Below are 14106 nucleotides of genomic sequence, written 5' to 3'. Positions count from 1 at the left end.
AAATAATGTCGGTATTCCCCTCTGTGAAGTGTGTGACAGGCGTTGGCAGGTCAAGACAGAGACCGTATTCGCGGGTCTACCGTATGTAGCCCACTATGGGACGTGGTGTCGCCACGTCGTTAAGATAGTCTGACCGCTAGCGTCCGATGGCAAGGCGGTGTAAATACCTCTCAATCTCTCCGAAAAATGTGGTGTTCACAGTAAGTTTGGCGCGGTGGCCAGCGTACAGTATAGCATACGGTAGGGGAGGTATTCAGTTAAAGCAGAAAGTTGTTCTATTGTGTTAGAAAGCGATAAATAAACATCTGTTGGGCCCACTAACCATCAGTTCTGCGCGGTCTATGGAAATATGCTAACGTGCTACCTTAGTCACAGTCGGTAACGTCCCTTGGCGTCGGAGAGTTAACCGGTATGGGAAGTATACTACGGAGCGCTTAACAAACAAGGGCAGCAGTGACACCAATGCGGCATTGCGTTCTTACTTACGGTTAAGGCGCATTATGCTGAAACGTGAACCTGCCCTGTCCACCGGGTCCCGGGAGGTGAATGTTTAGATTCCTACTCTGGTTTAACTGGCCAGCGCTTGTCACGTGCCTACGGATGTGGGTGGGACGGGGATTTGTGTCTCAATGAGTGTGTGGCTAATGTGGCAGCCATCTTAGAACGGTATCTGAGCAGACGAACCAATGGTTTTCTTGGCATATTGGGTCTCACTACAGTACTTAGCCAATAGTAATCAGTGTAAAAACCAAAATAGGGGATATATTGTGGTTGGGGCTGGTCAATAGTATTAACAGCATTCATATGGTCAAAAAACCAGATGTAAAGGTGAAGTTTAAAGATGGGAACTATTTTTTACCGGTTAGTCAAAAAGAGTTGGTGTGGGATTCCACCGGTTAGTAAGGTGTAAACTTTAAGGCAACAGCACTGCTAGAGTGTTAATTCCAACACAAAGACGTGAATCTGTTTGAGCAGTGCGTGGATACCCTCCATTAATATATGAAAAGGAGCTGCGAGACATTAAGGGTTACCATGTTAAATCTCATATTACCACCTAGATCTGGATAGAGCTCCAGGGAATATCGTCATTGAGTCCTCTATCGTATGTGGATAAACGGTGTATCCATTTCTGTTCTTTAGTGAACAGACTGGTTTTGGAAGGGTTCTATGTAGTTTCTAGAATCACCAATTTAAGAGAGTCCGGGGAGTGTGTCTTTTCTAGAAAGTGTGCGCGCATTTTCGTGTTGTTTTTGCGGCAGCGAAAGTTGCTGCGGTGTTCCGAAATACGCAAACTGATGGGGCAGGTGGTCATGCCCACATAGTAGAGATCACAAGGGCAGGTGAGTAAATAAATACAGTTAGCTGTGTTACAATTCATGTGGCTTCTCATTTCCCAGATAAATGTCTCATTCAGTGTGATGGTCTTGTGTACAGAAGTGAAAGCGCAAGCCGCACAGGAACCACAAGGGTAATGCCCTCTGACTGCTGGTAACTGCCAAAGTGTCCCCTGTCTCATGGTGTCCTTAGGTTTTGGTCTTGTGTTAATGAGCATATCTTTTAAATTTCTTGAGCGTTTAAACGCGAATCGTGGTTGCTCTAGGTGTAAGGAACCCGTATTCCGTATACCCCAGTGTTTCTTTAGCACCTTGGTAAGTCTGTTAGAAATCGGTGTGAATGTTGTGACGCAAGTAAGCGTCTCAGTCTCAGACACACTCTGGTTTCTGGGTTCCAAAAGGGCCTCTCTATTGTTATTGCGTGCTCGCTTTTTTGCAAGTGTGATGCTCTTAGGTGGGTAGTTTCTTGCTATCAAATTCATCGCAAGGGTCTCAGATTCTGTTTTTTAATCATTCACCATGCTACAATTCCTTCTTATCCTAAGGAATTGTCCAAAGGGTAGTTTTTCTTTAAGTGATTTAGGATGATGGCTGCTAAAATGAAGAAGGCTGTTGCGGTCAGTGCTCTTTCTGTACATAGTAGCAGCCAAATGACCTCCTTTGATTTTAATAGTGAGGTCATGAAAGGTTATGTGTGTAGGTGAGACAGTGATGGTAAAATTCAAATATGGATTAAGGTTATTGATCCACTTCAAGAAGTCCCTGTGGGTTTCTGAGTTCCCTTTCCAAAAAATGAGGATGTTATCAATGAAACGCTTCCATTCCATAATGTTATCACGGTATGGGTTGGAATCGTAGTGGATATATTGTCCCTCAAAAGCTGCCATATAGAGGCAGGCCACACTAGGGGCGAAGGTACTCCCCATGGAAGTATCTTGGGTCTGATGGTAAAGTTGCCCCTTGAATTAGAAGAAATTCTCGGTCAATGCCAATGTTGCACATTCCATGATAAAGCTGGGAGGTGTCAATGACTCCCAGGTGGCTTGGTTAAGATCTTCCTCAATCACCTCAAGAGTGGCCATCTGTGGGATGTTAGTATAAAGTGCTTCTACATCGAGGGTGATGAGGAAGTCAATCTCATGAGCCCGTGGGAATTGCTGAAGTAAGCGTAATACATCTGTGGTGTCCTGTTAGTATGAAGGTACAAGTTTCACCAACGGTTGCAGGAAATGATCACAAAACTGTGATAAAGGTTCCAAAACCGAGCCTATACCAGAGACAATGGGTCTCCCTGGTACTGGGGTGACCCCCTTATGAATCTTTGGAAGAATGTAGAAGTAGGGGGTTTTTGGATCTTTTTTATTAACGAACATGGCTTCCGTCTTGCTCAGCCATCCCGGATTTTCAGCTGATTCAACAATGCCTGTGATGCTATTCGTCAGGTGTTTTGTGGGATTTCTGGCGATAGGAGTATAATATAGGATATTAATCCAGGAGCGAGAAACATGTTGACCAACACTTAGTTAAACAAGGAATCACACTACACGAGACATTACACTCTGGCTTGTGCCTTGTTTTTTGCTTTTATTTAGGGAAGGAAACCCCCAGAATAAATACTCGTTTACTTCGGCACTCCCAACCCTATTTTAACTCACTTCACTTCATCTACACTATACTGCCCCCTCACCCGCACTTCACCATACAGCTTTCGGATAAAAATATCTCCGACAAAGACCCCCTATTACAGGGAGCCCGTCGGGTATTGCACTGCCAACCCGACGAGGAGCAGCCCAGATGATGAAGCATGACACCTGCAAGGGTGTGTGAGGGCATTATTATCCGATTTATGGATTCCCTACACTGACCCCAGCTCTTGGGGCTCTTGGGTTTCTTGTCTACCCTGACTCTGCACTTTTCTGTTAGAGAGGAACGGCATAACCTTCTTGTAAAACATTCTTAATTCTTATCACACACTTTTTTAATCTGGCATCCTTAATTATCTAAACATTATGCACAATAGTGTGAAATACACGGGCTTGCCCTCTTCGTCTCTCTGGTTTCCTATTTTTATTTATTTTTTCTCGGTGCACTCTATTCCGTTGTTAGACTATTATGCTTCTTAAATCATGAATTATGAATCAAGTCTCATCCTTGGGCTGACTTTTGTCACAACAATGTCTCAATATACTCTGACACAAAGAATCATGTTCTTTTTGTGTATGGTAGTTAATACATGTACAAATTGTTGATATATTTCCTTGTGATTTTTAGGCGTGTTTGTGTGTCCCACACTACCTATCAACTTCCGCCCTGATGAAGGTGTCGCCCCTCTAAAGGCGTTACACCAAAATGCGTGTTGGTGTTTAACTCCTCTCGTGCCCCTGAACTTAGTCTCCACCCACCATCTGGAGGATACACGAGAATGCTCCATCCTATCATCAAGTGGCAGTTTTACCATCTGGAGTGCTTTGTGATGTTGGAGGGATGTGTTTGCTTTGAGGAATGAATGTGTATACCATCATGAGTGAGTGCAAGTATGACTGATAGTTATGATTGTTACGTGTGGGACATATTTATTTATATACTTACAGATGACCTTGTATGTTTTATTTATGTATTTTTGGAATGTGATTATTATGTTTGATATTATGAAAAAAAAGAAAAGTAATTTTGCTAATTAACCAGTTCCCTGAAATTTTGAATATATGTGTTGGTCAGCCCCAGGTGTTGATATGAAATACTAGGACCCTCTTTTGGGTCTTTTGTAATCCCTATGGGCGGGTGACCTTTGTTAGTGGTGGTGTTTCTAAATTTTCCTCTGCTCTACCCGCCCTTTATTGATCTGCAGGGGTCCCCCTTTGTATTGGTTATTACCTCACACATTCATCTTGTGGCCCACTGAGGAACTGGGAAGTTTTAGATTCACACCCTCAAGGCTCAGGAAATAAAAACCTGGAGAATGAAAAGAGATAAGACATGCAGAAGAGGAGGCCTGAAAAATGATAGCAATAAATTACAGACAACATAGGTAAAGAGAAACATATCAACAAACAAAGGACAAGAAAGAAACTAGGAAGTCAAAGGGGGAGCACTAAAAGGAAAGGAAGTGGGAATTAGAGAAAGGGGCAAGAAGGGGGAGATACAAAATGTGAAGAAAGATGGAAGGAAAAATGAAAAGATCGACAGGTAGGTCATGGAGAAAAAAGAAAATATAGAAGGAACAAAAGTGAGAAAGTAAATTGGGGAGATGATAGAAAGAGTAAATGGAGAAAAGAGTAGGAAGACGAAAGAAAGTAAAAGGAAAGAAAGAAAGATGGAAAGCAGGAAAGAGAGAGAGAGAAAGAAGAGACAAGAAGGAAAGAAAGAAGAGACAAGAAAAAAGAAAAAGGGGGCTCAATGAACGCAAAAGGAAGAAAGAAAGGGAAGACAAATGTACCAATGAAATGGGAGAAGAAAAAGTAAAGGGGCTAAGACAGAAACAAAAGTGTAAGGGAGGAGGAAGAAAGAAAGAATGAAAATGAAAGGAAAAAAAAAAGAAACAAAAGGGAAACAAAATTTTAAAAAACATAAGAAAAAACAAGCAAGAAAGGAAGAAAAATGAGGAAGGTACCAAGGAAGGAAGAAAGCGATATAGCAATCAAGGATGGAGGGAACAACGTAACAATAAAGAAAAAAAAGCTAAAAATCAAGAAAGAATGAAGACTAAGAATAAATGGGGAAAAGAATGGGAAGAGGAAAAGTGGTAAAAGAAAAATTGCAAAGAAAGGTGGAGAAAACATGAACAATGGGATTCAAACGTGGAAGAAAGAAAAGGCAAAAAGGCAGAATATGTATAAATAAAGGACAGGACTAGTGATGGAAAGAAAGACAGATTCTAAGAAAGAAAAATTGGGGGAAATATTGAAATAGTGGAGAAAGAAGGGGATGGTAGAGAATGAAAGAAAAAGAGCAAATCAAAACATGTCAGAAAAAGGTGAGGCAAAAAAGTGTAAAAAGAAAAATGGACCATATGAGAAACAAAGATAGAAAAGCCAGCAGAGAAAGAAAATTGAGGAGCGGGGGATTAAAAAAGCATTGTGGAGTAGAAAAACAAATCAAGGAAGATGCAAAAGCAGGCAAAGAGGTAAAAAAATGGACTCAAGCAGTATAAGAAGAATAGGCAGATTAATGAGAAAGATGAGAAGGAGACCGAAGAGAGAATGAGTCAGAAGAAGGAATATAGAATAGAAAAGTAAAGAAGGGCAATTAATGGGAGAGTGGTGAGAAGTCCACAATGAAGAAGGATGAGAAATGTGGCATAAGCAGCAGTTAGCAATGTGAATAAGGAAATAGTGAGAGAAAGATGTAAGAGAGTGGCAGAGATTCAGGTGCAAGAGAAGCTGGAAAAAGACAGAAAAGGAGAAATTGCGGTGATTAAATGAGAGGAATAGAGAGGAGAGAGGCAATGGCAATGGTAGAGATTATTGTATGCATTAGAGTAGCCTTGGAAGAAAAAGGCCATCTGTTAGACTTAGGGTGATCTTCACCCAAACGTTTTTGCCTTACTCCTCCATTTTTGCTGATCTTGTTTTTACTGGTCTTAGGACTCTGTGCACTTTAACACTGCTAACCAGTGCTAAAGTGCCTGTGATTTCTATTGTAAAATAGGCATACACCCAATTGGCACATTTAATTTGTTTGTAGGTCCCTTGTAAAGGAGCACTAAATGAACCCATGGCCTGAAAATTAAATTCTACTAGTTGGCCTGCAGCACTTATTGTGACACCCTCTTAAGTAGCCTTTAAACATGTCTCAAGTCTGTCACTGAAGCCTATATGTGCAATTATAAACTGTCATTTTGACCTGGCAAAATAAACCTTTTGCCAGGCCTAAAACTTTCCTTTTTAGTACATATAAGTCACCCGTAGAGTAGGTCCTAAACAGAGGGTATGGAAAGTTGCAGTGTATTTAAAAGTTTGGACATGTAGTTTAACTTTTACATGCCCTGATAGTGAAAAACTCTTGGAGTTGTTTTCAATAAAGCAAGGCCTTTCTCTCCCATAGGATAACATTGGGTTAACTAATTTCATTTAATAAGTGTTAACTTTCATTAGCGAGCAGGTAGGAATGCCAAGCTTTGTGTCTAAAGAATTGTAATGTAATGACCTGGTAAACTCGGATTTTAAGTCACAATTCTGAAAATGCCACTTTTAGAAAGTCGGCCTTTTCTTGTACCAACTATTTGGTGTCTGCAGCCTGTATCCTAGGTCACATGACTGGGTGTAGCTGGCAGTTGATCTTTGTATATTGGTCCCAGGCGGTGAGATAAAGGGCAACTGGCATTGGTAGGATGGACCATCTCTGACCTGATGAAGGGGAGGTGCTGTCATCTGCAATATTTGAACATCACAACGGCTCTGCCTGGGTACATCTAAAAAGGTTTGACACTAGTCTTTTGGGACTCCAGACAAGCTGGGTCCAGGGCAGGTGGGCAGGAAATTTCTCTGTGGATGGAAACCTCCAGAACCTTCTCCTACTTCAAAACTGGCACCAGGTATAAATTTTGGACCCTCAGACCCAACTCTTCAGTGCACTTCTGGACCTGTGGATGACTCAGAAGGACTTCTGTGCTGCTCTATCAGGACTACTACTCTGTTGCCCTGATGCCCGAGTAAGAAGGTTTTGACCAGCATCTTGATCCCAGGACCTCAAGAGTGACTTCAAGGGCTAGTTGGCTGGCTTCTTGATCAGAGCCTCAGGGATATAAAAGGCTCTACCCATCTTGAGCCCAACACCTGGACTATACTTGCTGCGAATCTGGCCTTCCAAGTGGTGCCACCCCAGTTCTGGACCCTTGGAGGTGGGCCTGAAGGTGCTCTGCCAGCCTAGCTGTGGTCCCGTGGGCATAACAGATGCAGAACAACGTATCTAAGCTGTCCTATGTAGGACTTCACATCACAAGGCACTCGTCGACAGCATCCTTTACACCAACACAGAACTTCACATCACAGCCCTGCAACTCCTCGGAACTACTGCTACGTGGCATATCCTCGACACAGGATCTCACAATGATCTGCAACCAGGATTTACGGTACTTTGCTCAGTGGGCCTATCCTGGTCCCTGTATCCATCTTGTGCTACATCATGGTCAGCCTAAACTTGTGACTTTGCACCGGTCCGGCTCGACCAGATACCCACAGTTGGCACTTTGTGCTTACAGTCACTTTTTTCACTTAAATCTTTAAAATTGCATATCTTCTGATTGGATATTTGTTGTTTTGGTTTCAAATAATGTATTAGATTGAACTCTCTTTTGCTAAATTATTGTGGAATTATTCTTGTGTTGTGTTTTCACTTTATTACTATTTGAAGTCCTGCATATATACTTCACACATTGCATCTAAGTTGAGCCTGACTGCTTGTGCCAAGCTACCAGAGGGATAAGCACAGGTTAATTTGTTTGCTTGTGACTTCACCCTGACAAAAATTGTATTTGCTGCTTGAGAATGGTTTCACTCCCCTCCATCAGGAGCCTAATTTGCAACACAATCTTTGGCACGTTGTAGAAACTTCAGTCATTACAGTTGCCCTCCTCAGCATCCTATTAGCATTGCAGGCAATACCAAGATCCTGGCAGGTGGTGGGCCATGGTGGCATATTTGGCGTATTCCAGATATTATGATGGTTCTCCTCGGTATTGCGTGAGTATTCTAGGCATTACAGTGGCCTATTGAACAATGTTGCTCTCCCTGGTTTGATATGGATGTGGTTTTCTGTCAAAATAGCATTGTCAAAATATCTCTCGATAGAAGTATTGTGTTCTAAGATGCCATTTACAAAAATATTGCCCCCTTGCGTGTAGGTATTCTGTTATTATCTCCAATGTGGTGACATTTTTGCAGACAATATGAAGGACACAATATTTATATTAGACAATATTCTCTCAGCAATATTCTGGTACCATACTGTAGATATTATGGGCGCCAGTAGAGGTCTTGGTTGAAGGCAGCCGTCATGACATAATAAGTACATTCTAAACATCATTGTGGTCATGCCTTGCATAATGGTGACATAACCATACGTTTTCCATTCTTTGCATATGGTCAATTTCCTTAGTATTGTTTGGTCAACTAAAGCAGATTGTTGGCCATGCCTGGCAAATGGGGACCACCTTTGGCTTTAGGTGGTCTTACTGAAATAATGTGTGCATCCCTAAAACTGGTGGGTGCCACAAACATAGGATGGGAGTTCTCTGGATATGACTGTGATCCACGGACATGTGAGCCTAAATCTGTCCATGCCGGGCAGTTGTACATGTACTTGATGAAAATGACAAGCTAGGGTCTTATTTATGGCCCCAGTTGCATTGCACTTGCACCACACAATGTGGTACATGTGCGATTCAACTGAAAAATGAGATTTATGAAGCCATGCAAGGCCACTTTGAGTGGCCCTGAGTGGCTTCATAAATCTCGAGTAAGGTAATACAGCTCAAACTGCTGTGTTGCCTTACTCTACGCTAGGAAGGCATTGCATGGGTGTTCCCATGGAACTCCCATGGTTTTTAACACATTCCCAGATTTACCTGAACGGGTATACCTGGGGATGCGCCAAAAAGATAAGCCTTCAAAGAAGAAGCGTTACGAGGAGAAATATCTCTATATCTTCTTGTTACTTCCTCTTTCTATGTCTGCTGCCTTCTGCAACACACATCGATAGAGGAATATGCTTCACAGGCTTATTTTGTGCAGGCAGGTGCCCCTTCCTGCACAAAAACAATCCTGCATGGAACACAGGCGCCTGCGTTGGCACTAGGCAGCCAAAATGGCGCTAGCGCAGGGGAAAAGGCAGGAATGTCCTGTATTATTTTAAATACAGCCCATTCCTGCCCTTTCGCTGGACTGCGCTGCACTGCGTGACAATGTCATAAATATGCCCCTCATATCTGGGAACTAAACACATTGATGTACTACTTATAACAAGCTGGGTTTTGGGTGAGGAATACAATTTCTTTCAAAATTCTGAGGGGCAGATTTATGTTCCCTGGCGCATCCCTGCAAATCAGCATGGATGCGCCAGGGAAGATGCGTCACGCAAGATTGCCCTTGCGCCACCGCCGATGCGCCGCATTTACAATGCGGTGCATCATGGCGCAAGGACAAGCAAATGCGTTACGTATCTGCCGGCGTAAGGTTGGCGCAGTGCTGAAGTTGCGTCGCAAGCGCGACGCAACTCCAGCACTGTTCCAACCTACCCTATCCCTAACATGGTGCATCAAGCCTTACGCCTGCTTCAAGCAGGCGCAGGGTTTTGACGCATCAGCGTTGGGAAAGTGACTCAGTGAAATCTTATAGATTTCACTGAGTCACTTTTCAGGGGCGTTCCTGCGACGGAACGCCCCCCCCAGTGTCGCAACGCCCACATGAAACCTGACGCAGGTTTCACGTGGCGCAGGGCTTTACACCGTGACGCATCTCCATAGATGCGTCATGATGTAAATCGGGCGCAACTTGGCGCAGGGTTTACGCCGCCGCTGCGTCACAAAAGTGACGCAACGGCGGTGTAAAAGGGGCGCAAGTCCCACATAAATCTGCCCCACAGTTTTTATTTGAAGTAGTTGAATTTATTTACCTAAAATCTAAAACTGTCCTTTATGTACAAAGGACCTCAAATTCTAAAGTTTCTGTGGCTGCAAAGCCACAAACGTAGTCGGAGCCAAACACATGTGAAGCTTTGAAAGCAATCCAGAGTGCTTTAAAGTCAATGAATCTCTTCATGGGAAGCCAGTGTAGTTGGAGCATGGCTTGGGAAGCAGATTGATGTTTGGAGATCCCCAAAAATAACCGGGCTGCCGCGTTCTGCACGACCTGCAGCACTGAAGAGCCATTACCTCTCAAGCTGTGGTTGGTAACTAATTTGCAAATGGGAAGCTGTTCTAGTAGGACAGTTCCCCCTTTGGGAATCATGTTTAAGGGCCTCAGGGGGAGAAGACAGAATTCAAAGTGGCCCGTGTCCGCTCCCACCACTGTATTTCCAAACTGGAAAGTTTTTTTTTTTAAAGCAACAGATGTCTGTTTATTAGACCTGATCTGCTGTAAAAAAATTAAAAAATTCTGATTTGGAAAGCAAGTGCAGGGATCGTTTGCTGTATTTTACAGGTCGCCTGCACTCTATTTGCAGCCATTTACAGGGGGTGGCAGAATGCGACCTACCCAGGGTTTTAAGTGGGATGAAGAAACTGGAGGGTCTCTCAAAGGGGCGTGACTGATGTCATTGAGGGCGTGATTTGCAAGTACCTAAGTTGAAATCTATGCTAAGCTTAGCGTGCCGTCCGACTGGTATTTTGCTGCTTCTGTCATTACATCCAGATATATAATACAGCAAGTAACATTACACTTACAAGCCAGTGCTATTATAACATGAATAAGCAACAACCATGGCTTCGTAGCATAGCATATTGAAAATACTTCAGTTCTGAAATGGTGAGACTGTGACAGTACTATGACCAGCCTCTTTGAAGGTACATTAAAGGCAGTTAAAGGTGGTACTGCTGCAGAGTCAAGATTGTTTATTTCCATCCTGAGGGTGAGGGCAAAAATGGAGAGCCCGATAGGGACCCGTCTAAGCACCTGCTTTTTAGAACTGCCAGGGCTAAGCACCGGCAAGACCCGGCCCACTTAAAGCCCTGGATCTATCTAATTTATACTGATAAGTCAGATCATTTTGTAAACCTATATAATCAGGCTTTGTGATGCAACGGATAAATATTTAGGCAGCATCACAAATTACATCCCGTTCTCAAACCAGCCTGTGCGCACCTTGCACATCCTTGGTTTGCGAATTGGGTTAGGACCTCAGGCTCCAGATCTGTATTTTTTATCTGGAAGTTTCAGATGAAGGTTGACAACAAAGTGGTTACCTTCACACCATATATTAAAAACTGCTATTTGAACATCAAATCTTGTTGGGCTCGGGCATATTGCTTATGGCATTTACTTGGTTCCAGGGGGCACTTACTATGATGGCTTCTATTCCAACTAAACGTTTTAAGACCATATATTAAGTAGTGCTGTCAAGGCAAGATTCAAAATTGAATTTGATGGTGCAAATGTAGAGTGGGCCCAGGACAACAGTAGTGAATGACTCCAGTTGTCATAATCAGAGCCCCATAACCTCTAATTGCTACCGGGTCATCCGATTAGGTTTCCTGTAGCCCCTGTCCTTATACGGTACATTTGTAACCATTCAGTAAGATTCACAGATGGAATCCTGACTCATTAAGTTGCATTAGGTGCAAATCTTACTGAATGGGCATTTTGCCCTGCATTAAACTATCCTTTGGTCGCCAACACAAGCTGTGATAATTTGCATCTGAGGTGTGAACCAGATAATAGATGTGACATACAGTATTGTGAAAGGAGCTGATGTGTTAGATGCTCTATAAGGTTTATCATAAGTCTGTAAAGTCGGTACATTCACTGAACCCGCGAGGCCTCACCGCCTGTCTTATTCCGCCTTTTATTCATTTCTCTCAACGCACCAGGGAGCTCTGCATAACGGAGCCCAGCAACTTCTGACTTTGAGAACTAACACTGGTGAACTGTGACATCACCACCATCCACAATTCAGCATCTCCAACACATAAATTAGAATCAAAATTAATACTGTCCTCAGGTGGCAAGTGCTAGGCTGGTCTGAGCTATGGAGAAATCTGGAGATTTTGAGGTAGGCAGGTGCTTCTGGGAGACTGCCAGGGTCGGAGGATTCAGACACATTGGCAGGCTGGGGCAGAGCCAGCATCAAAAACAGACTGTTGACGGACAAGGATGAGAAGAGGTATAAATCTATGTTGTCATCTGGAGTCAGAGGGCGAATTAATGTCCACCATCCATGGTTATGTTTATGAATCAGCGTCCATCGTCTAAAGCCTGACATGTGGCGTGCTTTGGTGTTAAAGATGCAAAAGCCTACCTAGGGGGCTTTGTTATAGGGTATTGAATTCCAGAATGTAGGGCAGCAAGAGTTCCTAAGATGTCAGCTGTATCCTGACTCCTTGGTAAGGATCGACAATACACGGCACAACAGGCTTCACAATTCCCACTAAGTCAGTCGGAGTTGCATGCTCGCTTACCTGTAGAAGGAAGTATTGCCTGTGACCCCGGTAGAGCTCCTGCAGTCCTGGCTCACTTCGGGAAGCGTGCCGTGGTTCCGGTAGTAGCGCTTGGCCCCGGTAGTGATGATGGCCACCCCATCACGCACCTTCTGCCTCAGTGTCAACTTCCAACTGTCCGTCGACACACTGATGAGGCCAACGGGAAATGAAGGGGGTGGGAGGTCGGTGGCTCCAACAGTCAAGCTTGGCACAATCCAGATGTATCCTGGACCAACGAGGCCGGCTTCCTTGGCCACCAGAAAGAGGTAGTCAGCCTCCTCCCGCGAGCAGTAGACGATCATCACCTGGGCGTCCAGGTGCTGCAAGAGCCTTTGTGTTTTGGAGGCGCTGGTGTCCGGGGTCATCTCGAAGGTCAGTATGTCCTGCATTTCCCAGCCGAAGTAGCTTACCTCAACGAAGGAACGTATAATGTCCAGGAAAAGGCTGTATCCTGGGTACAGGCTGGTGATAACAGCGAAGGAGCCCCAGTCATATTCCTCCAGCACCTTAAAAATGACCTGAATCTGTTGATCGATGGAGGCTCCGAGCTGGAGGAATGCAGAGCCGGGCTCCTGTGGAAAGAAAAGAACAGCCCTGGGTTAAACATTCAACTCCACGACTCACCACACCAGGCCTGTGTCCAGCCTTTGCCTGAAGAATGCTGAATGCTGGACAGTGACACCGTGAACCTTCCCATGGTCTTTCCCTGACTTGCTGAGGACCCCTCCCCTCAGGCAACAGTAGATCCTCCCTCCAGAGTATATGCAAAGAAACTCCGCCCACATTTGCACAGAGTTGGCCCTCTTCTACTTCAAAGAAGGGAGGAAGCAACCCAGCTGCTATGAAATGAGACCTGCTACTCTGCTACAGAGATACTCGATGGACAGCGATCACTTCCCTGATGGGAGACTGTTCTGAGCAGATTCTCCCTCCTGGATTTATGGTATGTATATTTTAGAACTTTCCAGCTAAAGCCATATTTGTTTTCCTTATATTATTGCCATTTACCCGAATGAATTTTTGGGTATTGAAAAAATAATTTTGCAACTAGTATGCTTACCCATAAAATGTCCACTCTCTATAGAATGCAATATTATTTTCATCTGAAAATATTCGCATGCTTGTACTAGCACGTGAACCTCTGCAGCTATTTAAGCCATTCTGACTTTGCCTCCCCTTTCTTATGCAGCTGCTGGCCTCGCAGCCATACTTCATAGCAAAGCGAGACACTCAAATGATCAAATCTTCCATTAAGAAAATCAATACCAACAGCCAGCTTGTTTTCCATCTGTAACTACCTGTAACGATCTGAGAAAATGAACAAATAAGAGTCATATTTGTCAGATCTTGCACACTAGACCTGCAAGGGAGGAGGCAGGAACATTAAGGAGAGATTGTTCATGCTGCGAGAATCCCAATAAAGAGCATGTCTCTTTAAGGAGAGATGGCAGATGGAATGAGAGACACTATCTAAGGAGAGCTTGCAGCTAAGGAGAGGGCCTTCCAAGCAGGACAGCCCAATGAAGAGAGTCTCGTAGAGGGACCTACAAGGAGGTGACATTCCTTTGATGAGCCTGCTTTTGTAACCAGGAGGGACAGTGTGTTAGATTGGCCTTGCAGACCCACGGCAGCACGTGACAA

General features: G+C 43.9%; 1 protein-coding gene across 1 annotated transcript in view; it reads right to left on the bottom strand.

The window, feature by feature from the left end:
• The window catches only part of GRIN2C (glutamate ionotropic receptor NMDA type subunit 2C), an 895681-nt gene that overhangs the window by 257325 nt on the left and 624250 nt on the right, over positions 1–14106 (bottom strand). The window contains exon 6 of the mRNA XM_085617084.1: positions 12445–13037. Within this exon, the coding sequence (XP_085473210.1) occupies positions 12445–13037 (593 nt within the window). The remainder of the gene's footprint in view (positions 1–12444; positions 13038–14106) is intronic.

The sequence above is a fragment of the Triturus cristatus genome, chromosome 7, assembly GCF_964204655.1.
Source record: "Triturus cristatus chromosome 7, aTriCri1.1, whole genome shotgun sequence".
Classification (NCBI taxonomy): domain Eukaryota; kingdom Metazoa; phylum Chordata; class Amphibia; order Caudata; family Salamandridae; genus Triturus; species Triturus cristatus.
The sequence above is the reverse complement of the archived record's forward strand: the minus strand, read 5'-3'. Positions and strand labels throughout refer to the sequence as shown.